Source organism: Oryctolagus cuniculus, chromosome 8 (assembly GCF_051225735.1).
Source record: "Oryctolagus cuniculus isolate XC-2025 breed Fujian yellow rabbit chromosome 8, ASM5122573v1, whole genome shotgun sequence".
NCBI classification, from domain to species: domain Eukaryota; kingdom Metazoa; phylum Chordata; class Mammalia; order Lagomorpha; family Leporidae; genus Oryctolagus; species Oryctolagus cuniculus.
Genome location: NC_142874.1, coordinates 142979904 through 143005122, shown reverse-complemented (window position 1 = coordinate 143005122; position 25219 = coordinate 142979904). Strand labels below are relative to the sequence as shown.

General features: G+C 46.3%; 2 protein-coding genes across 5 annotated transcripts in view; one reads left to right on the top strand and one right to left on the bottom strand.

Moving 5' to 3' along the window:
• MCPH1 (microcephalin 1) overlaps positions 1 to 25219 on the top strand; it is a 248593-nt gene that overhangs the window by 142573 nt on the left and 80801 nt on the right. The gene's annotated exons all lie outside the window — the stretch shown is intronic.
• Positions 1 to 25219, bottom strand: part of ANGPT2 (angiopoietin 2) — a 58576-nt gene that overhangs the window by 27694 nt on the left and 5663 nt on the right. For both annotated transcript variants that reach the window (XM_002720896.6, XM_008274180.5), the window contains exon 2: positions 41 to 196. In XM_002720896.6, the coding sequence (XP_002720942.1) occupies positions 41 to 196 (156 nt within the window). The remainder of the gene's footprint in view (positions 1 to 40; positions 197 to 25219) is intronic.

Genomic DNA, 25219 nt, shown 5'->3' with positions numbered 1-25219 from the left:
TGTGGACCCTGTGCAGGTTATACTCAGGGCTGTCACCTACTTGGGCTTCCACGTCCGTCAGTTTCCGTGTCTGCTCTGCTGTCTGATTCAGCAGGTTGGTTCCTATCTCTATCATCACGGCCGTCTGGTTCTGCACTGCGTTCTGCTGTATCTCCACCATTTCCTTCTTCATGTTGTCCTGGATGTAATTCTCCAGCTAGAAAAGAGTGGGGTTGGGAGGGTGGTCATTAGTCCAGTGATCAGAAACCTCATTCCCAGTGTGTGTCGTCTCTTCCCTGTCCAGCTGGAGATCTGTGCCCTGCCCTGGTTTTGAAATCTTACTAGGCTGTTTTGTTTTTATCACCAGTAGTAAAATACAGTGAGACTTTATTTCTACTCAAAATCTAGAAACAGTAGCATCATGGATAAGAAAGAGACAGCCTACTCCTTGTCTCAGTGCACCTGTGGGAGTTCACCTCGCGCCAGGCCCCGCAGACGGGCCCCACTCAGGGTGGGCAGCTGGGGGTGAGAGGCAGCAGGTTGGACCGCTGGGGTTTGCTGCTTAGATGTTGTGTCTGTTCTGCCAGGCTGCAGCTCTGCTTATGTTATGCAGGTAATGAAAATCTCGTACTGAGAAACATCACTGTCTGCCACATTCTAGGCTCCAAAACACAGACTTTAGAGCTCTCTAAGACGGACTGTGATTCTTCTCCATGACCTACAGGGTCACTGCTCAGGTGCACGCTCTGGGGTACTCTCCCCCTTCCTTCCTGTTGAGCACATTAGACCTATTCACTTGTCCCTGTCAGGCCTGCACTTTCCACAGCTTCACCCTTTGGAGCTTATGCAAACCTTTGATCCACTCTGGTCCATCCACCACTCAACAAGCCTCAGGACTGGCTCTTCTCCCTCGGTTGCTAAGAGCAGTGTGCCAGCCGCTTTGGTTTGGAGGTGGATTGTCCTGCAAAGACAGGTGCTGAAGCTCGGTCTTCACAGTAATGGTACTGAGAGGTGGGTGGGGCTTGGTGGGATACCATTGGGTCATGGGGTCTCTACCTTCTGAAGGGACTAATGCACCTTGCAGCCGTGGGTTAAGGACCTCGAGAGTGGATCATATGAAGGGAACATGGCTCACATGTGTATACTGCCCTTGTCTGCTTCTGCTTCTCCTGCGTGGTGTGGCACCACAGGAGGCCCCTCCAGAAGATAAGCAAGTGCAGGCACTGTGCTCTGAGACTTTCCTGCCTTCAGAACTGTGAGCACAAATAAATCTCTTTTCCTTATAACTCTCCCAGCCTCGGGTATCTTGTTATAGCAACACAAAATGGACTGTGACACTAATTTAAGAATTAGCCTAAATACAAGAAAATGAAGAAGCTAATTTCACTGCAGTAGGTGTTGATACCTATATTTATGGAAATAATTATACAACTGTATATAAGTGCAGGACAACCTGTTAACATGGGAAAGGTATGTGGTTTGGACCTTAGAAACAAGGTAACTTGTCTCAGCTTTTGGGACCTTAATTGCCTTACATATAAAATAGGGTCTCTGATTGGTTAAAGGAGTGTTTGTTGTTCTTGCTGGTTTTTTTGTTTTGCTTTTAAAGATTTACTTTATTTTGATTTACTTATTTTGGAAAGATTTTATTTTGAAAAGACTTATTTTGAAAGACTTTGAAAGTCTTATTTTGAAAGTCTTTGAAAAGAATTTATTTTGAAAGACTTATTTTGAAAGATTTACTTATTTTGAAAGGCAGAGTTAGAAAAGGACAAACAGAAAGGGAGAGAGAGGGGGAGAGAGCTCTTCCATCTGCTGGTTTACTCCCCAAATGGCTGCAGCGCCCAAGGCTGGGCCAGGCTAAAGCCAGGAGCTTCTTCCAGGTTGTCCACATGGGTACCAGAGACCTAGTATAGACCAACTTCCACTGCTTTCCCAGGTGCATTAGCAGGGAGCTGGATTGGAAGTGGAGCAGCCAGGACTCAAACCAGGGCCCATATGGGATACCAGCACTCTAGGCAACGGCTTAACCTGCTGCACTACAGCGCTTGTCCCTAAAGGATTGTTTTAATACCATTATGCATTAATAACTTCATGTACTTAAAGTTTAATTTCTTTTCTATAATTATCCATTGATGAAAGCCACTGTTTTGCTGATTGGCCCAAACTGTAGGAAAACAGACACTGTATTTTTATTCCTTTTTCAGGTAGTATAACAACAACTTTTATAAAATTGAATTTGAGAGTTAATTATAAAACAACTTATGGAACTTTTTAAAAAAATTTTAAATCTGTTTTCACTTTATTTGAATGACAGAGAGGGATGTAGACAATCTTCCATCTGCTGGCTTACTCCCTAAATGCTCACAACAACCAGGGCTAGACAAGGCTGAGACCCAGAGCCTGCACTCCATCTAGGTCTGCCATATACATGGCAGGGGCCCAAGGACTTCAGCCGTCATCTGCTGCCTCCCAGGGTCTGCATTAGCAGGAAGCTAAGTCACAAGCAAGGGAACTGGACCTTAAACCAGGCACTCACTCCAATATGGGATGCAGGTATCCCACATGATGGCATAACCACACCATGCCAAACACCCACCCCTAGTGCCTTTCTTTAAAACTTGAAATTCAGAGGCCAGCGCTGTGGTGTAGCCAGTGAAGTCACTGCCTGCAATGCCAACGTCCCTTATGGGTACCGGTTTAAGTCCTAGATGCTCCACTTCCAATCTAACTCTCCACTATTGCCTGGGAAAGCAGTAGAAGATGGCCCAAGTGCTTGGGCCCCTGCACGCACATGGGAGACCCCAAAGAAGCTCCTGGCTCCTGGTTTTGGATCAGCTCAGATCTGGCTGTTGAAGCCTTTTAGGGAGTGAACCAGTGGATGGAGGATTCTCTCTCTCTCTCATTTTCTCTCTCTCTCTCTCTCTAACTCTACCTGCCAAATAAAATAATAAATCTTTAAAAAAAAAACTTAAAATTCACTACCAGCTGTTCATTGAGGCAACCATCAAACATAATCTCTCCTAAAATGTTAACTGCTAAATAATTCTGTTCCTCTGCCTTTAGACAGTAGAAGGAGTGTGGTTTCTCAGTGTTCAAGGGTTCCCTTATGGTTCAGTTTATAAGATGTGCCTTACAATTGGAATTGCATGGAACTGTAAGCTTACTGTATCCATTGCCTGTTTGCCATCAGCTTTGTCTCTGCTCCTCTCAGCTTCCTTTCTCCCTCCGTCCTACCTGTCTTGGAAGTACATGTCTCTCCCTGGTGACTTCTTCCTTAGCTACTGGGCTGATCAAGTCAGCATGAACCTTGACCATTACTAGAGCTCTGGTCCTTTGTAAAGTCATGTAGTTGGAGTTGCCTTCTCTATGTGAATCAAAACAGACCACTGTACGTGTGTGTGTGTGTGTGTGTGTATGTTTATATGTGTATAGACCAAGTACTACTACTTGACAGTCTAACAACTGTTGCTACTATTGGCTTCATAAAGTTTGAAGAATCTAATATCCTTGTTAACCCCATATCAGACCTGACTTAGGTTTTTTATTTATTTTTAAGAGATTTATCTATTTGTTTATTTAAAAGATACAGTGACAGAGAGAGATTTTCCATCTATTGGTTCACTCCCCAAATGCTTGCAAGTGCTCAGGTTGAGCCAGGGCAAAGGCAGGGGCCAGGCACTCCATCCTGGTTTCCCACATGGGTGGCAGGAACCCAAGCACTTGGACCATCATCTCATGCCTCCCAGGTGCATTAACAAGAAGCTGGATCAGAATCAGAGTAGCCAGGACTTGAATCAAGCAATCGGATATGGGATGTGGGAATTCCAAGCAGTCCTTTTACCCCCTGCATGGTAATGCCTGTCACTGGTTCAGGCTTTTTATCTTTGTGATCTCTCATAATTCCTGCTTTCCTTGGCTCCCCTCCCCCACCTTTAAAAAAACAAATTTTCAGTATTGAAATGCACTATTTAAATCATGGAGAGAGGTTTATGGTTTCTCCCTCCCCCTTCACCATGAGAGTAATGGAATTATTGAGGATAAGCTGTGTGTCAGCCAGCGGAATTTGTCTTGGTAACTTGGTTACTGTTAACACCCAGCAAAGATAATATTTAGAAAGATTTACTCTAGGACGCTTGGACCTATAAAGATGTGCTCAAGTTGGAGTTTAGCTTAAATCCATAGTCAGAGACAATGCTTTACAAACTACTATAAAAAAGGAGTCATAACCTTTTTATTGGTTTTAGTACTTAACAGCTGAATTAAAATAATTCTGTTTTTACACTGTAAATCATACAAGCAGAGCGGAAAAATTATCCCCTCTAACACCTCCAGCCCCTTCCCTGCATTTCTGCCTACTGGGTCAAATGTGGCTGCAGCATGAAGAGACATGAGAGGATTGCTTGTCCTTTGAAATCTTGCATTCGAGTTTAATTTAAAATTAGTCTTAAGGACTTTAGAAGACATCAGGCCTAATTTTTATGAATAAGATTTAACAGCATTGCCATATCTTTTTCAAAGTTTGAAAACAACAGACTGCAAAATGGTTTTGAATCACCACTTTTCACCCTTTTCACCTTTACAGGGTGAAAATGTATATCTCCGTGGGTGTGTGTGTGTCAGTGTTACATTGCAGAAGAAAACAGACACTTGTATAGGAGTGATAGGTGTGTTTGTATACAGATACTGTGTATATGTTGTGCACATATGCAGTATGTGTGGTGCCTATCACAGCTTTTTTTTTTTTTTTTAAGATTTATTTATTTGAAAGGCAGAGTTAGAGAAAGAGATTGAGATCTTCCATCTGCTGGTTCACTTCCCAAATGGCTGCAACCGCAGGGGGTGGGCCAGGCCAAAGCCAGGAGTCAGGAGCTTCATCCAGGTCTCCCACAGGGTGCAGGGAACCAAGCGCTTGGGCCATTCTCCGCTGCTTCCCCAGGCTCATTAGCACAGAACCGGGTCAGAAGTGATGCAGCGGGGACTTGAAAGTGGCACCTATATGATATGCCAGCATCGCAGTCTGTGGTTTAACCCGCTACACCACATACTGGCCCGGTCACAACTTTTAAAGCAGATGTTGTTTAAATAAAGTAAACATATGCATGATACCAACCTATGTGCTAACTAATTAAAGTCTGAGAGAAACAGGAACAGAAATGTCAAGTAGTACATCTTTTGTGATGATACAAAAAGTTGTCCATCTGAGGAACCTCATTTTCATATTACATTAGTAAATAATTTAAGGTTTCTTTTGACACATGTCACTCTCTGGCATTTTGATTTAGAAACAAGGTCCTGCAACTGTTCCGACTTACACAGCCAGGGTGTTTCTTCTGCTCAGTGATGCCTTTTCCCACCCAAGTCCTACCACCTTGCCTCTTCTGGCTTGCCACAGATCCCCCATTCCCTCCTGCACCCTGCTTCAGAGTCAGGAACCAAGATACATGCGTGATCACTCTGCCTGCAGCCCCCTTTTCCCTCACACCTTGGTCTGTAAGATAAAACCCTTTGCCTGGCTTTCTGGTGCATACGCCCTGATCTCTGCAAAATACCTGAGAGTCGGTCACTTACACAGAAAAGATGCTGCTTTAGTGTATAGCTTTGGAGGCTGGAAGACTAAAAGCCTAGCACTGAGTGTGACAATTCACCCCCCCCCATGACATCCTGGCAGATGGGCTACCATGCAAGGAGAGGGCAGGGGCTGGCATCGTGGCACAGTGTGTTAAGTTGCCGCCTGTGACACTGGCATCCCATATGACCACCAGTTCATGTCTCCACTGCTTCACTTCCAGTCCAGCTCCCTGCTAATGTGCCTGGAAAAGCAGCAGAAGCTGGCCCAAGTGCTTGGGTCCTGGCCACCCACGTTGGAGACCAAGTTGAGTCTCCTGTCTTTGGCTTGGCCCAGCCCTAGACATTGTGGCTATTTGGGGAATGAACCAGTGGATGGAGGATCTCTCTGTCTGCCTCTCCCTCCCTTTCTGTAACTCTTCCTTATAAACAAATAAATCCTTCAGGGGGTTGGGGGTGGTAGAAGGTGTCGCTCCCCCTCTTCGTGGAGGAACGACACTAAGCCCTGCCTAGGCTTCATATCCGAGTCACGGCACCATTGTCGCTCCCCGTCTTCGTGGAGGAACGACACAGGACCCTGCGCTGTTCTTTCGTCTGCTCGGCCCTCCCCGGGTTTGCTGCTGGTTCTTCCCGGGTTGGCTACTGTCCCTTCTACCTCCGTGGAAGGGCAGTTCCCCCTGGCCACTTTCCCCACTTCCGCAGGGGAGCGGCACTCCACCGGCCGGCTCTCTCGGGGGCTGCACAGGTGTTCCCTTAGATGTTCCCCTTAGATGTTCCTGGTGCATGCCGTCTCTCTCCTCCTTTATAGTCCTCCTCCGCCAATCCTAACTCGGCTGCCCACACGCCGAGTACGCTGCTCTCCTCCAATCAGGAGCAAGTCCTACAGTTTATTGGTTGAACTGGAGGCAGCTGTGTAGAAACTGTTTTCTCCTCTCCCAGCGCCATATTGTGGGAGAGCAGATGCATAGAATAAGTCTTAATTCCAGTAACAGTCTAGTCCGGGTTGCTCCCCACAGAAGGGCCTGTGGAGAGACTGGGAGGAGCCAGAGTTTCCCTTTCAGAACAGCCCTCTCGGGAGAACTGACCAGGGTCCCTCAAGAGCTGCCTTTCTCCTTTCTTAGGGCAGCTGCGCCACTGACCTTCCATATTGCCACACCAGGACCACGCTTGCAACCCAGGAAACTGGGGGAATACAACTGAACCACTTCAAACCAGAGCAGCCCCTTACGCTGGGCACGCACAGCACATGTGCCACCACCTCTGCCATCCATCCTGCACCTGTCGGTGGCCACGCCCTCCTGCACTGCCTGCACCCACTGCACCTCTTTTGCGTTTGACATTGCCAGATTCCATAAATGTTCCACTTTTTTTTTTTCCAATCTGCTGACACCATAGGTTAGCATTCTTGTACGTCTGGGATACTGAGATTCTGCTCCCGTTCTACGGATAGACACTTCGGTAACAACAAGCACAACATTCACCCTCATGATTATTTTGAGAATTTGAATACAAGATTAGTAAATCCAGAGAAGGCTTTTGGCCTAATGTTCTTAGTTCCCTGTGTTGAGGAAACTGCGAAGCCTCATTTGATGTCTGCAGAGAGAAAAGTGGCAAATGGGGCCTTCGCAGCCTTCTTGTGGAGTTGTTTCCTGGTGTGTGTGTCTGTGTGTGTGTTTGTGTTTTAACCTGGAGACTGTGCTGTCTCAGCAGTCGGGCGCTCAGCAGCCCTGCGTGGGAGATGCTGAGATTAAAGGGCACGAGCCTGGGAGGTGCATCTCCTGGGCTGGAGCCTCGGGGTCGGTGCTTGACCCATGGGGTAGAGATCATGTTCAGATGCTACATGAACTAGGAGGGACGTTGTCCCGTTTTCTCTTTGTATTGATGCCAGGCTTGAGTTTATTTAACCTAGAAAAGCACTTGTCAAAGCTGCTTGCCTTCCACCGGTAGGCTTCATAACTTTGGTCTTTCTTCCCACACTCAGCACAAGGCAGCGCAGGAGGCCCAGTGAGAATGCACAGAGCATAGCTTGCCTCGTGGCAGGTGCTGCCTTACAGCTTTTCCTCCTGTGCAGACCTGCCTTTACCCCACCCCTCACAGGATCCACCAGACACTTCTAAGTTGTTCTGATAGGTGCTTCTTGTTATTGTTGTTAGTCTATGAGGGACTTTCTGTTACTAATTATGTGCCAGTCTCTACGTAACCAGCCCTTCTGCTACTCTCATTGGTATAGACCAAACATCCACCTGTTGATGACTGTACACTCTGTATTCATCAGCTCTTTGCTGCTACAATGAAATGCCCGAGACAGGCTGTTTCTGATGGAAAGAGAAGTTTATTTAGCTCACGGTTCTGGAGTCTTAAAGTGCAAAGGGCCTGGTGATTGAACAAAGGCAGATGGCAGAGCCTGTGTGGAGGATGGAGGGTGTGGTGAGCCACGAAGCAGAGAGAAATTGGAAGGCCAGACTCAGGCTTTTACAGCAACCCTCACTGAAGAACTCACGTGGAACGGCTTCTGAGGGCCTCTAAGGGCTTCAGGACCCACCCCCTAGGCCCACCGACTAAAGGTCCCACCGCCCAGTAGTGCACCCTGGGGACCAAGCCTTGGGCATAAGAACCTTTGTGGGGATACCCTGGCTACTATGCAAACCGCAGCGAACACTATGACGTGATAGGGAATAGAGTCGCAAGCCTCAGTTTGCAGCATACTCTCTGGTCCTCAGTTGCTCCTGTTTGTGGGTGTTCCTTTCATTGTTTCTCACTTGCTCACCCTCTCGACCTCTTTGTGTCTCCCTTACTGTCCCTCCGAAATCTTTGAAGGAAAGGTATTTTTCCGCTCCAAATGTTCCAGTCATTTCCTACTGGCAAAATGACCGTTTTTCATCAGCTGTCTTGACTATATGCAAGTTTAATGAGGCTGGTATAGTAATCTCATCTAAATTGGTTGACATGTTCCTATGACAAAAAGTCTCACATTTTAACACATGAGGGCTTTTGGTGTACATTTCTATTTGCACAAATATCTGTTAGAACTCAGGCTCATAGCACCTTATAAGTACCTGGCATTTGTACAAATACCCACTGAGTGCATGAATACAACGTAGCAGACATGATAAGGTCACAAACACACACATATCAAGAGTAGTTACAGCAGTTTACAGATACATATTGTTTAATATACTCAAGCTAAGTTTGTTTTGATTCAAAAAATTTAAAATCCAAGGCTATTTTTTCATGCCATGCATTTTTTCATGAACGTTTTGAAGTCCCCGTCTATGTGTGTATGTTTATAGATCTCACTGGATTCTCACACAGCCTTCGCCTAGGTTTCCCCCAAAGCGAGGCCTGAGACCATGGCAGGCATGCAGGAAGTTTATTTAGGAAGTGGTCCCAGAGAGTGGCCGAGGAGGACAGGCGAGGGAGGAGGGAGGGCCGGTCCCAACACGTGGACTCGGTCACCACTGCTGCAGCTGCTGGGAGAAGCCCACAGGACTTGAGGAGCCCTCAGAACTAGTGATCTGCCCCCAGTGGGCAAGCATGGCCCAGAAGCCGGTGACACCCTCAGCCAAGGGTCACGCCGAGGGAGTTCCCACTCGTGTCCCAAGGGAACGTGGATTCCAGTTGATCCGAGCAGGGGGCCGGGATCTGCAGCAACGCCCAATGCTAGAAGAGGTGGGGCCCAAAGGGTTGGAAGCAGCCACGGGAAGTGTTCTCTAGGATAGCAGAGGGATACAGGGGGTACTTCAGAGAGGTCGTGGGAGATGGTGTTTAAGGGAAAATTTATTTTGGTGCGAAAAAAAAATTTAAAGCCATACATACAAGGAATGCTTATGGAAAATGCCTGTTATAAAAGAACTAGGCCTGGGCATTGTGTTTATTTTTTTTTTTCACCAAAACTTTTATTTCCATTAACTGTCTGGTATCCCCTCAGACTATCTGACCCCTTTTATAAAGGAGCAACCCAAGGTTCAGGGAACTTGGATGCGCCCCCTTGAGTGCTGTGGAGCAGGGCTGCAGCTGAGAGGCAGCAGACTGGGCCCAGAGATGCTGGGAGACATGGAACGGTGTGTTGGTTATGGCCCAGAGTCGGCAGCTTGCTGCTGTGGGCGTTATGGGAGAGAGGAGAGCCGTGGTGGTAGCCAGCATTCTGAAAATGGCAGTGCTCCGTCCCCCACCTCACCCTGCCCCCGTCTGTGGGGGAAAGTGGTTGGAAAGAAATTCCCTTCTAACCTCAAGCGGTCTTCTGCCATTCCTGTGTTCCTGGGGATAGTTTAGATCCTCAGTTTAGGAGGTAATAATGATGTTTTTTCCTATGGAAGTAGAAAGAAAATATAACCCTATTCCCTTTGGTAATGCACTGAATTGTAAATGATTACAAATAATTGAAATTCAGCTCTTGGAAAGACACAGATGAAATCAGGCCACAATATAATATGCTAGGAGTTTCTCTTTTAAATAAAACTGAAGTGCTCTTGCCTTGCTGAATTTAAAGTACACCGAAAGAAAGAAAAGGAAAGTGAGCAACAATTCAGTGTCTCTCTGTGCCTGCTAACACTGAAGCTTGTGTCTCTCCACACCTGGATGCACATGCGTGTGCTTGGGAGATACAAAGCACACTTCGCACTTCTCTGTGGAGTGACAGACATTCAGATGCTTCAGGATGGGGCAGGCCTGAGAACCCAGTGATGTTGAACTCACGGTCTAAAGGAAGATGCTAGGGCTTGGGGCACAGTGCTAGCCAGTGGCAGAGTACAGATGACAGTCTCATCTCCAAACGCATCATCTAACACTGACCACTGCATGACAGACCTGCACGCACTCTAAGAAGTGCACTGAGTGCTGACGGTGTCAGCTTTTTTGCTTCTGTGATGAAATGCTCTGCTGTGGAGGCTGTTTTTGTGCCCTCCACCCCGGCGTCTTGGATGGGTTTGCTCAAGTCCTGGGCAGACCTCTGAGGGTTAGGCCGTATGACCATCTTTGAGACAGGCTTTATTTTTTTTTCTGTTGAACTTAAACTAAATGTGCATGGTCACAATGACTGTACTGAATGGCAAGAAAAGGGAAAAGGCTAAAGAAATTTGGATGGCTTTTGTCTGGAAGACACTCCAGGAAAACTAGAATGCTGCCATTTACGCAGACAGCAGGAAGCCTGTGTTGTTTCTTTTTTAAGAAGCACGGGGAGTGGACTTGGAATGCTTGAGAAATCTCTGAATTGGGTCATGTGTGCCTCTCTGGGTGCTGCTGTCTCTAGATAGACGCCAGACAGGCCTTCCTATTTCTTTAACTCCTCCCGCTGGCTCCCAGAGGTGGAAAGAATTCCCCTGGGCAGAATCTTTGAGTTAGTAGTGGGAGACGCTCAGGGTCCCCAGGACTGATTTGCAGGACGCTCAGCGGTAGCCCATGCTGCCTTGTCTGTGACGAGGTGCTCCTGGCCCACGGTCCCCACGTGTGTTTTCCAGGTTACTGTCAGCACAGGTGGCAGCATTCCTGCGAACCAGTCCTGTCCTCTTGCCTGAGCCCCCTTTGGTCTCCTTTACCCTGGTGTAGATGGGTGCTCTCCTGCACACCGAGGGCCCTCAGGCCAGGTGATTGCGGCCCTGTGTGACCCTAGGAGGGTCCCCAAGCAAGACTCACACCCAACAGTGTGTTCAGACAAAAAGTGTGTTCTTTTGGCTTTCATGGCCATGAAGCTCTGACTGTAGTTCTCTCTTTTTTTCATTCATTCCTCTTGTTACAGTTGCAGTTCATGCTGTTTTGAGCTGTTTAAGGGAAACCCCACCCCCTCTGTTTGATTAAATTGTCTCTCCTTTGACCTCTGGTTCAGTTCCCGTTCTCCCAAGTGTTTAAGGCTACAAGTTTTTTTCATATTTTCATATTTATTTACATAATTTCAGTCCCCTTGTGTGTACGTATTTTAAGGAATTGTACATCCGCCTGGGCTTTGCAAAAGCTAAAAGTGACCAATCTTTTCATAACTCACATTGGAAGCACAAATTGTTTAACTGTGCTATGCTTTTGCACATTAATCTTTAAAGCTGTAATAAATTTTTAAGTATTTTAACAAGCTTTTTTTAAGCCTGAAAAGCAGCTTTTTAAATAAAGAAGACAACATTCAATGCCCATATAACATAGCAAGATCTAGAGTATTAAGGATATTATGGCTTTTTACTAATGACAACTTATGTTCATTTCTCCATCTGAAATTTGACAGGTGATGTATTATGTGTGTATCAACATATTTACTGTTTGCTGTTTGAAAATTTGATTGTTAAGCTAGAATTGCTATTCACTTAAGCATGCCCTACTTCTCTCTGTGGCTCGCAGTCCAACAAGAACGTTCTGGAACCACATGCGCTGTGCTCTGTGGATGATTGTCGTTTGGCACTACTGAGAGGAGAGACTTGACTGGGAACTGCAAATGGTGATTATGACTTTGGGCAAATCATTGAGCTTCTAATTATGTCTTCCAAGGCCTCCTGACCCGAAATGAGAGAGTATCTTACCGCAAAATACATGTTGTGTCGAACTTCTCATTACAGAATACAGTTCTGGGGATGATGATGTTTCTGACTCGTTTTTAGAAGCAGTTTGTCAGGTTTCTGTTTCGGGGCATGTCAGTCACATTGGTGTTGGGGCCAGTGGCTGAGTAGTAAGGCAGATGCAAGATTTGGCCCTAAAATGACAGTGTCACTGCTCCACGTGGAATTTTATTTCATGAAGTTGTACTCTAAGAAGGAATTCCTTTACATAAAGGTGTGGATGTGGCACCTGGAGTTACACTGCACCTCAGAAGACCTTTCTTAGAACATCTGTGAAACTGTCCCAGTCATGGGGCCCGTTTTGTCACCTATCATGTGACTCAAACGTTACCTGCTAAATAGTTTCTTTTGGGAAAAACTCTTCACTGTCCTTTTCCCACTGTAAGATCTTTACTTTGACTTGTAAATGTTGGGCCATATTAGAACTCAACCTTTAACAATAACGTAAGTGTTGTTAAAATTAAATTCTGTCTGAGACATCATGTTGTGCCAAAGAACCACACACCAAAGAGTAGTTACTTTATGCTCTGTTCGCATGAACTTCAAGGGTACAGCAAATGATTCAGTAGTGATAGAAATCAGAATGACAGCTTTTGGGTGAGAGGAGTTCAAGAGGGGTTTCACAAGGGAAAGATGTACAAAAATTAAATGTTGGACAAATTTTGCTATGACACTGAGGCCCTAATTACTGTGGACTGTTCTAAATATCTCTGCCTACAGCTTTCATCTGGGCCTATCCAGACAAAGCCTAAACAAATGAACTCAGAGAAGGTAACTCTAAAGGGATGGCAGAGAACTGTGGTTAAACCATACCAGCTGCTCAAAGAGGGTTAAAAGTGTACAGTTAGGTAAATTAGTAATTTAACATTCCGAAACATGATTCTTTCCGGATCAAGCATAAAAGGCATTTGCTCTTGGAAAACCAAGAAAGAATTCATGCAGTTCCCATTAGTCTAAAAATAAATAATAAATAAATAAATGTCTGAGTCATGTATTGCACTTTGTTGGATTCAGTGGCTTCAAGTGTAGGAAGACAGTCATTTAAGCTATGAAAATGTTCTACCCATCACCGCCTTGAATGAACACAAAATCACTCTGTGAGCAACATCAGATAGATTAATTGATTGGATTTCATGCCGAGTTTCTTCAAGGCAAATGTTTCTGACTTGAGCAACAATACAGAAGCTAGAGAGAATAGCTTTATTCATGTTGAATTGAATTGGGAAAGAAGTTATATTGCTGAGTTTCGAAGCTGTTGAGTTATTATAGCACTGGTTTGAGAATTAGACACATCTGGGTGTGAATTCATCTCCGCTGCACACAGTTCCCAGCTTAAAATCTTTTAACTTTGCACTTGTTGATGAAACAGATATATAAATGCTTACTGTGCCATGTTAGTGTGAAAATTTAAATCGAACAAATTAGCACAGTTCCCAGACTGAGCCAAGGCACCCTTGATCCTTGCAGCAAACTGATAGGAGCACTGGGAGACAGTTCAAACGTTCATGGGAAACCTAATGATGCTCAGTATCCATCAGCTAGATACATAGCTCCAAGTAACTTGCAGTTTCAAAACTAATAGATTGTGCCTCTGTGCAAAGCCGGGTGTTTGTTGGTTGCTGTTAATAAAAAGCAAGTACAGCAGGAATGTCAGCATCAGGTAGTAATGAGAATTGGGTCTGATTTCACAGTGTGAGGGGCTGGGCGTACTAGGCAAATCTATTCCATTTTGAAGTCACTGAAATTGCTTAAGAAAAAAGTAGTTGTTTTCTTTCAATTCATGTGTATTTGTGTTTCCAAATGGCTACTAGTTGGACACAAGTACTAAGTTGTTTGACCCTATGTGCTTAATAAATGTAACCGTTAGGTATTTCTTCTGGTCTGCATGTAATGTGAAAAAATACTTCATCAGACACCAAGAGTGCTGTGAGCTGAGACAGTCTGACATCTTATATAGAACCTTGCATTTGATAAGACCTAAGCTTAGTCAACCCTGTCCCCTCCCATGCCTCATCTAGACACTATCTTTAATTGTTCTCTTTGCTTTAATATGTTTATTGAAAAACTAGTAAATTGAAAAGAACGAGCACATTTCATAAGGCCTTCATTAAGATACACTCTGATATTTTCCTAACTTCTGTATCCATTAAGAAAAACAACCATGTTCCTTTTAAGCAAATTGGTCAGCACTGTGTCGCCTTTGAGACGAATGACTTTTACTAGCATGGGACTGCCAATAGCTTCTTCCCAGAGCAGCCTGCAGCGTCCTGTGGGACGGCGAGGCTGCTGCGGGCTGGTGTGACTTGGGCAGCATCACGGAGGTGCGGAGCGTGTGCCAGGTTTATAAACGCAGTGTGGCCCGTGTCTGCCTGGGATTTGTGCTTCGCATGCTTACCATTCTCACATGTTCGGTTTTACAATATTAAGTTATACAGAAGAGCCAAATGCGCTTGAATTCCCCAGCAATTTGGAAAGTCAGTTTTCAGTGTGATTCTCCAAATGCTTGTGGTGAAAGTACAAGGGACCCGAATCATTTTCCCATAATTAGTTTCAGTTCTGGAGCCTGCACGACGGCTCCAGCGGAAGCTAGTGGAAAATTCCTGTCCCCTTCCGTGGCGCGGCCATGAGTGGTGAAAGCATTGCCATTCAGAACTGACTTTTCCTTCTGCCTGCTGGGATTTTCACTCAAAGAGAGGAGGACCAGCATTTCACGTGATAGTTCCCTACTTATTGATGCGGCGGCCGGCCCCTGCTGCTCCGTCCATGGGGTCAGATTTCCACATCTGAGAGTGTGTTCTGAGTGCACCCGTCTTCTCATAGAGCCACAGCGATCCCAGTGCACACAAGTCCCTGGAGACACCCACCCCAGCTGACTCACTAGGTGGGAACCAGGGACCAGGGCGCACTGGAAAAAGGAGCAGTGGCAGAGGGGTGCCTATTGTTAGGTGGGTTTGTTTGTTTCTATCAAAACATGAGTCATCTCACCCCCCACCCTGGGTGTTTAACTTAACCAGAGCTCACTGTGGTTTCGTCTGTAATTTGGTCTTGACTCCTACAGGCCAGTTTAGTTTTATCAGCGGTGGCAAATTCTTGAAAGCTTCCTTCAGTTGTAGAAATTGAGTTTCAAATGGAAGTGGCCCAAGTGCCAGCTAAAACTTTGTGGCTGAGTGTCTTCATCAAACCCACCCAGCGTCAAGACCCACACTGGAGTTTTGGCTGCTTGATGGGACTCAAATTATGAGTAGTTGGTTCCTCTGGAATCTTGGCCCCATCCTGGGGTGGCTTTAGGAATCCAAAGTTAGCACATAAGTGAAGGTTTTGACCCACACGCCTTTCCTGCCTCCCAGCCTTTTCCCTGCAGTGTGTGCACCTAGCAGCCTCTCTGGCTCTCAGAACCTCTCACATCAGCCGTGCTCTGCACCAGCAGCTCTGCTCAGGCTGTGGCACCCATGTGGTGTGTTCCCGTGCTCCTGGTAGCTGATGAAAAGGCAAGATGCGGGGGGTCATTTGGCACAGAGTTAAAGATGCTGCTTGGGATGCCCATATCCCATATTGGAGCGCCTGGTTTTGAGTCAGGGGGCCATTTCCCATTCCAGTTTTCTGTAAATGCATATCCTGGGTGGCAGCAGGTCATGGCTCCAGTAGTTGCGTTTCTGCCACATATGTCAGAGATGCAAACTGAATGCCCAGCCTTCAAGTGTTGCAAGTGTTTGGAGGGGTGAACCAGTAGATGTGTGTGTGTGTGTGTGTGTGTGTGCGTGCGTGTGTGCTTTCTGTCTTTCAAATAAATAAGTAAATGCATTTTTCTTTACGAAGATGAAAAACATGCATAAAAAAGATGCAAGATCAGACCGGCTGACTTTGAGATGTAGCAAGAATACTCAGTGGATTTTCAGTGACAACCCTGGGTCATATACTTGAAACATGATTCCATTTAGGAAGGTTTGCAAAGAAAGAAAGAAAAATCTTGGTGCTCAAGAAGCAAGTTCTAATCTGGAAAATGTGTGTGTAGCAAGCATCTCTAAGAAAGAAATGAACATTTTGTTGGGGGTTGGGGTGGATGGTGTGAAAGACCAGAGGAAGCGGCGAATGGACACTTGGACCTTTTCTTTTGTTCTTTAATGTTGGTGCACTTGGTCTCTCCTTAGCCATCTGTTGTACTTATTTCAGTTTCTCCTTGTTAACATCTGATTGTAACCTCGGGGACATTTATTATGTTTCAGCAGTACTTAAAGTTACTGAAATGACCTATTCCTCCAAAATTCTTTCTGGGCACCTGTGGAATAAACACTAAGACTGCTCCTCAACATATTTTCTAGAGAATGGATTTCATTAGAAGGTGGACTAGGCTTGGAACCCATTCAAGGCAGCTTGAAGCCAGCCACCCCAACAGCACAAATTCCAAAGGTATCAGTACAAAAACAATGCATGTGCTTCCCTATTAAGAAGTGTCAGTGTTGATTTCCAAAACGAACAGAAATGTCTGTAAATCTCATGGGTTTGTAAATTCTGTTATACAGTGAAACACTGCACAGGAATGGGAAAGAGCCATAGAGGTAATAAAACAGACCAAAAAATGTGCATTGTGTTGTTCCAATTATGTGAAATTCAGCACTTAGCAAAGTTCACCTATGGTGAGTGATGGAGGGCAGCACAGGGGCTGGCACTGGAAAGAGTCGGTGTGTTGCAGGAGTGTGCATACGTAGCAATTTTTCCAGCTATACACTTGGGGGTGTGTACACTTTCCATAGTTTATGACTCAAGAAGAGGATGCTGGGTTCTGTAAACCAGATGCAGAACAGCTGAGAGTGTGCAGCTCAGCTGAGCACTGGTCTACATGGAAGAAAGGCCTGGGTGGACTTTGTCCAGGCACCTGTGGAGCAGGGATCCTGTATGAAGGAACGCAGCAAGAGCCCGCCCGAGGCTGCTTTAGCCCACCCCTTCTTCCTCCAGTGTGGTCTTCAACGGTGCTGCCTTTCGATGTTGCCGACTCATTTGCTTACTGGTGGCCATTCCCTTCTCTGAAAACACAACTGGTTATGTGCTGTCCTCCCCAGACTTTGCTGGCTGTGGTGCCTGAGCGTCTTGGGGTGGCAGAGGGCGACAGGGGCTGTGCGTGCGTCTCTGGAGCCGCAGGCAGGTCAGCGTGAGAGGGACAAAGTTGCATTCAGGGGAGGCCCAGCCCTGCAGGTCACACCACATCTTGCGGGATGGACACGGTAATAGCTGTGAGATGGGTCCCGTCTCCCTGTATCGGTTCTTACTCCTGTGAGCCCTGTGCAGTGTCACCATGGCAGGGGCTGGGGAAATCGTGTGGATTTTTTTTTTTTTTTAAATCTAAATCTTGAGAATCTTTCATTGTAAGAAACTCTGAAGGGAAGAAGCTTTATGGTAGTTTTGCCAGTCGTGTATGTCCTGGTGCCTCTCTCTGCTCAAGCCCCTTCCACTCCAAAGGAAGAAGGGAGAGTTGCAGAATTCACCAAGACAAAGCGGCCACAACATGTGCACCTGGCAAATGCCAGCGGCTCCACACCACCACAGTGGTGAGCTGCAGCGCTGCCACCAGCAGCCCTCTGCAGTAACTACTGCCTGCAAGAAGTGTGAGAGGGGCCTCTCTCCCTGTGACCTCTCATGACTGCCAGCAGAAGGGGCAGTCTCTTCTCTGCAAGAACCGCCCTACACTTTGCAAACAGGTGAGGCATGCTGGCTTCCCAGAAAGGAGCTCCAAGCCCCTGGTTTCTGAGGAGGTCGGCGAGTGCAGGTCAGAGGTCTGCTTGCCCCGTTACTGTCCGTGGCTACTGGGCCTGGACTCTGGGCCGACCTTCACCGCTGAAGGTGTGTCAGTCACTTAAAGCTGAAATGACGGAGAGGTCCCAGTTAAGTAGCAGGAGGTGCTTATCCATCCGTTTTCCCTCCTCTCTTTTTCTTCTCTGTCCTGAGTCTGTGCACCCTAACGGTGGTGCTGTTTGGGGTGAGGAAGAGGAAGGAAGGTGGCACAGCACCTGTCAACCCCAAACAGTACAGCTGTGAAACCTGTGTGGCATGGAGCATGCTGGTCACACAGCAGCAAATAAAGTATCCACATTAAAACCACACGTGAATTCATGATGTTATTAGTCAGGCGGCAGCCATATATGAAGTTACAGACCATGAATTGCACATCTCCCTCGACCAATTGCTACTTGAGCACTAATCTGGACTTGTTAAGCTTCAATTTTATCCCAACCATCACTGCTTTTCAGAATATTTCACTGTTACGGTTAAGTTAAAGACAACTCTGGTCAGGGATTCTTGTTAACCTTTATTACATTAAAGACAGATAAATCTTAAAAAAAAAAATAATAATAGATGACTTTTCAGTGTGGGAGGAAACTGTTGAAATCTTTACTTAATGTATGCTAAACTGATCTTCTGTATATAAAGAGAATTGAAAATGAATCCTCATGTGAATGGAAGGGGAGAGGGAATGGGAAAGGGGAGGGTTGCAGGTGGGAGGGACGTTATGGGGGGGAAGCCATTGTAATCCATAAGCCGTACTTTGGAAATTTATATTCATTAAATAAAAGTTAAAAAAAATTTAAAAAAAAAACAGAAATTGAAGGATCTATTCCTTACTAGTTAAAAATGATAAGGAATTTCACAGGCATGTCCCAAATATTAAACATAGACAATTAGCTTATGGTTGAAATTTGATAGTTTTATGTTACTCAGCAAAATATTATACTCTCTGTAGCTACATTTTTGCACCAAAATTTCCCATTAAGAAGACCAGTTTGTTGGAGAAATTTTTAAACAACATCTGTACATAATAAATTTTCAAGATTCCAAAGTGTAATGACATTCAAAGTAATACTTCAATTATCTTCAGTCTAATGTTTACAGTTATCCGGTAGATAACAAAGAATTGATATTATCTGTTAATTCCAGAAATCTAATGGCAGAGAAAATTCCTTCTGGAACCCAAAAGAAATAGTACCTCTTAGGAATTCTGAGTCTTTTCCTACCCAAGACATGCAGACTGACTGGCTAACCCCGATGTGCCCGCTCAGAAGGCCGTTCGGGGAGACCCTTTAAATATTCTTTTAGTTTGTCTTCTATAAAAGAACTCACAGGAGATGTGTTTCTGCAGAGAGGCAGTAAAGGACTGGACACGGTGGCCCGACCCTTTTTGCTTTTTGCCTCTTTCACCATTGCAGGCCCTTGCGGCCCTGCACCTTCAGAGTGCGAGGCCTTTGGGCCACCTGCCCCGTGCTTTCTGGCCTGCAAGCTCCTCCCCTGTGGCTGGCTCCCGGCGCTCGGTATGAATCCAGATTCCCCTTTCCTTTTTAGGTAGGGCCCTCACTCTCCTATGCCTTTCTCTCACTGAGTAAAAAGCTTAAAAACTTAAAAAAAGAAAGAGAGAGAAAGTGAGAGAGAGAGAGGAAGGAAGGAGGGAGGGAGGGAAGGAGGGAGGGAAGGAAGGAGGGAGGGAGGGAGGGAGGGAGGGAGGGAAGGAAGGGAGGAAGGAAGGAAGGAAGGAAGGAAGGAGGGAGGGAAGGAAGGGAGGGAAGGAAGGACGGAAGGAGGGAGGGAGGGAGGGAGGGAAGGAAGGAAGGAAGGGAGGAAGGAAGGAAGGAAGGAGGGAGGGAAGGAAGGGAGGGAGGGAAGGAAGGAGGGAAGGAAGGAGGGAAGGAAGGAGGGAAGGAGGGAGGGAAGGAGGGAAGGAAGGAGGGAGGGAGGGAAGGAAGGAGGGAGGGAGGAGGGAAGGGAGGAGGGAAGGAAGGAGGGAGGGAAGGAGGGAGGGAAGGAGGGAGGGAAGGAAGGAAGGGAGGAGGGAAGGAAGGAGGGAGGGAAGGAGGGAGGGAAGGAGGGAGGAAGGGAGGAGGGAAGGAAGGAGGGAAGGAAGTAAGGAAGGAAGGAAGGAGGGAGGGAGGGAAGGAGGGAGGAAGGGAGGAAGGAAGTAAGGAAGGAAGGAGGGAGGGAGGGAAGGAGGGAGGGAGGGAAGGAGGGAGGGAGGGAGGGAGGGAAGGAAGGGAGGGAAGGAAGGACGGAAGGAGGGAGGGAGGGAGGGAAGGACGGAAGGAAGGAAGGAAGGAAGGAGGGAGGGAAGGAAGGGAGGGAGGGAAGGAAGGAGGGAAGGAGGGAGGGAAGGAGGGAAGGAAGGGAGGGAGGGAAGGAAGGAGGGAAGGAGGGAGGGAAGGAGGGAAGGAAGGAGGGAGGGAGGGAAGGAAGGAGGGAGGGAGGAGGGAAGGGAGGAGGGAGGGAAGGAGGGAGGGAAGGAGGGAGGGAAGGAGGGAGGGAAGGAAGGAAGGGAGGAGGGAAGGAAGGAGGGAGGGAAGGAGGGAGGGAAGGAGGGAGGGAAGGAGGGAGGAAGGGAGGAGGGAAGGAAGTAAGGAAGGAAGGAAGGAGGGAGGGAGGGAAGGAGGGAAGGAGGGAGGAGGGAAGGAAGGAAGGAAGGAAGGAAGGAAGGAAGGAAGGAAGGAAGAAAGAAAGAAAGGAAGAAATCCATCGTCTCACAGAGTGGGGATAGGCCTTGAGAACAGCTCAGAAGCTATGCAAGCTGGGCCGTTGCTCCTGGCAAGTGTGTGTGTGCTGTTGTTAACATTACAATCCCTGCAGTTGTGTAGCATCTCTCAGTTTCCCGGGTACTTAGATAATTCATCGTCTTACTTGAAGCATATAGTGGCCTACAAGGAAACCAGCATGGAAGAGAAAGACTGCACTCTTTCTGAAGTACACATCGGGGTTTTAGAAGTTAACTTAGTTGAATAAGGTAAACGTGGTCCCTAGACCAACACTGTATGGTTACTCTTGCTTTAAAAAAAAGTCCCTGAGGGGCTGACACTGTGGCCTAGCAGGTTAAGCTGCTGCTTGGGATGCCTGCATCCTGTGTCTGATACCCACATTTCATATCAGGGGCCAGTTGCCCAGCTTTCAGTCCAGCTTCTTGTTAATGCTCCTGGGAGGCAGCAGATGATGGCTCAAATGCGTGGGCCCTTGCTGTCCCTGAGGGAGACCCAGACAGAGTTCCAGGCTCCTGACTTCCGCCTGCCCAGCCAGAATTTTTTTTTCTGTAGCTCTAAGTTGCACCAAGAAACCTAGCCAGCTCTCCCTAGGGCTGATTGAAAGTGCAGACACTGGCATCCTGGAAGGTAACTTCAAAGGCATGCTTGCCTAATGCTAATAGCATCGACTTTGTTTGTAAACATGAATTTTTATTGTATTAAGTGTCTTTGAATCTGATTGTGTGCAAGGTTTGTTATATACAGAGGTGTTCCCCAGAGCAAGGGAGAGCAGGGCATATCACACCCTGTGCTCCAGTTTGGACAAATTCCTGAGGCCAGCTTGAGACTGACAAGCTCCCTGAAATGATCTCAGTATTTTCACCTCCTCCTTTCTGCTTCTGGTTGGTGGTCTTGGGGCCCTCGGACGACAGGACCCTCAGGCAGAGCAGCTTAGGCAGTTTCACAGTTCCTGTTCAGCACCTCTTCAAACAGAACACTAACATCAAACTAGCTGTCCTAAGAAAGCCACACTCAGTGCAGCCAGTGACACGAGGAGGATGGTCTCCTTGCTGTGCATTCGTGAACAGTAGTCTCATGAGAAATATTTCCCTTTGTTGTTGAGCATTGCCACGACAGGCTTCGTGCAGCTGAACTAGAAATCTTCCGTGTGTAACACCTTCAGGATACGAACTGTTCATTAGGGACGTTCGCAGGCAGACCCACATTCAGACTGGGAATTTGCTGGAACAAGCACAATGAAGGTGCTAATGTATGTCCTGGGATACTGAGAACCTGCAGGTCTTATCGACCAACTCATCACCGCATCAGCCACCTGGCAGGCTGGTTGGAGCTCCCTGTCAACAAGCATGTTTCCATGTGAGCAGGTGTTGACAGGTGCACAGTGAGCCTGGGCTGAAACATTCTCTCCCCAGAAGGCCGATGATGTTGACAAATACTCAGCAGACAGAAACTGATGCATTCTCTATGAGACTGCACCAATCCAACAAAATAATCTACTTCCCAAGACTTCTATATATCAGTATATTTAAAAAAAAACTCCATATCCCATGAAAATTTATAAAATTACACGTTAAAAAAGACACTTTATAAATATTTTTAATGTGTATTTTTAATTTGGTTGATTTTTGTAAATTAAACATTGACTTGCTACTTTGTAGCAGGCTAATGGGAAAATTACAAAAGTGATTCACAGACGTGTGAAAGGTTGCTCACAGGGAGAGGCTAGGCCTAGTTTGAGGCAAAGTAATTACCTTCAGAGGAGCCCTCAGGGTGGGGGAGGAACTGGCAGAAGTTTTAATTAGGTTCTAGTGGAGTGGCAAGAGATAATGGTTTTAGCTGGCCATGAAAGGATTAGGTCCACTTCTCATGAGGTTTTCACAGGTTGCACATCTGTGGTCAGCTAGCTGGTGCAAGTTAGGGTTCCGACATGAAAGAGAGGCAATTTCATGGGGAAATAGCTAATTAAAATATTAATTTAAAGATAGCTGACCAGCACACCTGGCCTTTAGTTCAGAATGTGGAGGGCCTTACTAAAAAAAATTATTTTAATCCCAATAAATTGCTGAGATTTCTATTCTGAAACATCTATGACTTTTTTTACTGCTTTTATTTACATCAAATCTTTCAGCTTTACATTATCTTCTCATTTTTAACAATTATATGTATTTATTTGAGAGGCAGAGAGAGAGCACCAAAAAGAGAGAGCTCCCATCCACCAGGTAACTCCCCAGATGTCCTCAACACTGCCCCTGCCAGGACTGCAGCTGGGAACGGAGTCCTGGTATTCCAGTGTGAGACACGGGCTCCTTACACCCACCCCTGTCTTCCCATTGTAGACACTGATGTACTGCCAGTGTCAAGGCATTCTGGGTGATACCCATCTGCAGAATGCTAGATGGGAGAAGTACTCAAGTAGTTTTTAAACTTGAATACTGGAAAGGGGAGGCCACACATAACTCCTCTGAACCTGGATTTTCTTGGCTAACTTTCCGATATTCAAGGTTTTACCCTCTACCAACTTCCAGAGAAGGCGTGAGGAGGTAATATGGCTTGCAAGAATTTTCACATGGACTTTCTCTCGGTTCTCATGTACGACAGTCCCCACCCCCTCAATCACTACCACCCAATCCTTAGTTTTGCTTTCTGCAATTTTAATTACCCATGATCAACCACAGTCCAAAAATATCAGGTGGAAAATTCCATAAATAAGCAGTTCATGAGTTTTAAATTGTATACCACTCCAAGTTGTGTGATGGAATCTGGTGCCATCCTGCTCTATCCTCCTGGGACATGGGAGTCCTCCCTTTGTTGAGTGTGTCCTGGCAGCGTATGCCACCATTCGTTTGTCACACAGTAGCATCACATCAACTGGCTTGGTATCATAAGCTGTTTTTCTGCTTTACCAGTAGTAGTCACCATTGTAAATATCCTGTGCCTAATTTATAAACTAAGGTTTGTCACAGGCGTTATGTACAGCGTACTGCATTTGTCCACACAGCGCCAGTCCTGTCCATGGTTCCAGGCATCCATCGGCAATCTTTGGCCATATTCCCTGGGAGAGAAGGGAAGCCGCTGTGATGTGTTCCTGCTCTTCTGAACTACACAGTGGGATTTCATGCCATTCCCTAACATACGAAATATCCCCGTTGCTGTGTTCCTGCTCTTCTGAACTACACAGTGGGATTTCATGCCATTCCCTAACATACGAGATATCCCCGTTGCTGTGTTCCTGCTCTTCTGAACTACACAGTGGGATTTCATGCCATTCCCTAACATACGAGATATCCCCGCTGCTGTGTCCTATCTCAGAAGCTCCGGCACCAACCTCCCACAGAGAGAACCGTGTGGCTCACCTGACCACCATCACTTTCTACCTCTGCAAAAGCCACCTGGTCCAGGTGCTCAGGCAGGCCCAGGACATCTGCCCTTGCTATACTACTACATATAAATCTGCCATGGTGAATAACCGCTCTTACTTATAGGAGCCCCGTGGGTAGTGGCGATCCCTACCTTTACTGACTAGGGATGTTGATAAAGTTGCTAACCCTCTTAGACTCCTTTTTATATTTTATAAAAATAAAGTTATTGCATAGCCATAGGTGTGTATATTCATTATTACAGTATATACAGTATGTTTTAAAATGGTAGACGTATGTGTACATATTAAACATTTGGGGCGAGCATTGTGGCAAAGCAGGCTAAACAAACACTGGTGATGCCGACATCCCATACAGGTGCTGGTTCGAGTCTTGGCTGCTCTGCTTCCTGTCCAGCTCTGTGCTACGGTGCCAGGAAAGCATCAGAAGGTGGCCCAAATCTTTGGACCCCTGTACCCACGTGGGAAAACCAGACAGAGTTACTGCCTCCTGACTTGGGCCTAGTCTAGCACTGACCATTGTGGCCCTTTGGGAAGTGAACCAGTGGATAGAAGATTCTCTCTGTGTGTGTCTGTCTGTCTGTCTGTCTTTCCCTCTATTTCTACAACCCTGCCTTTCAAATAAATAAATCTTTAAAAATATATTAAGAGAAGTTATTCAACATTGTAGATTTATCCTTAATAGTAACATAATAAGCATATGTTTATATATTAAACAGTAAGAGTGGTTATTCACCATGGCAGATTTATACATAATAGCAAAATAATAGGTGTTATGTATATACATAAAATACTCAGAGTGTGGGTTCAACACAATGGATTTATACGTAACGGACTTTGTGCATTCTTTGTATGCCCTGTTTTCTACACTGACCAGGCATTGCCTGGGTAAACAGGAAACACGGCCGGTGTAGCTGTGGGTGATTCTGCTTCTACAAAGGAGGCTTCAGTGCAGTAACCAAGGCGCCTACCGTCTCCAACACTCCTGGCCCACTTCACCTTGTGTTTTCTTTCTCCCTGCATGTATTTTCCTTCTAAGTGGTACCAGCCACCTCCTGCCACACACCCTGTGCTGAGGACAGTGTGGTCAGTGACTCCATGTGTCCCCACTGGGCAAAACTCAGGCATTTCTTCCGCCTCGACTTACCCCAGGCACCTACAGCAAACACAGCCTGGACACGCGCAGGCCCTCTGTAAATATTTTTTAAAGAAATAAATGAAGCTTACTGGCTCCTGCCCTGAACCAGAAGCGCCCC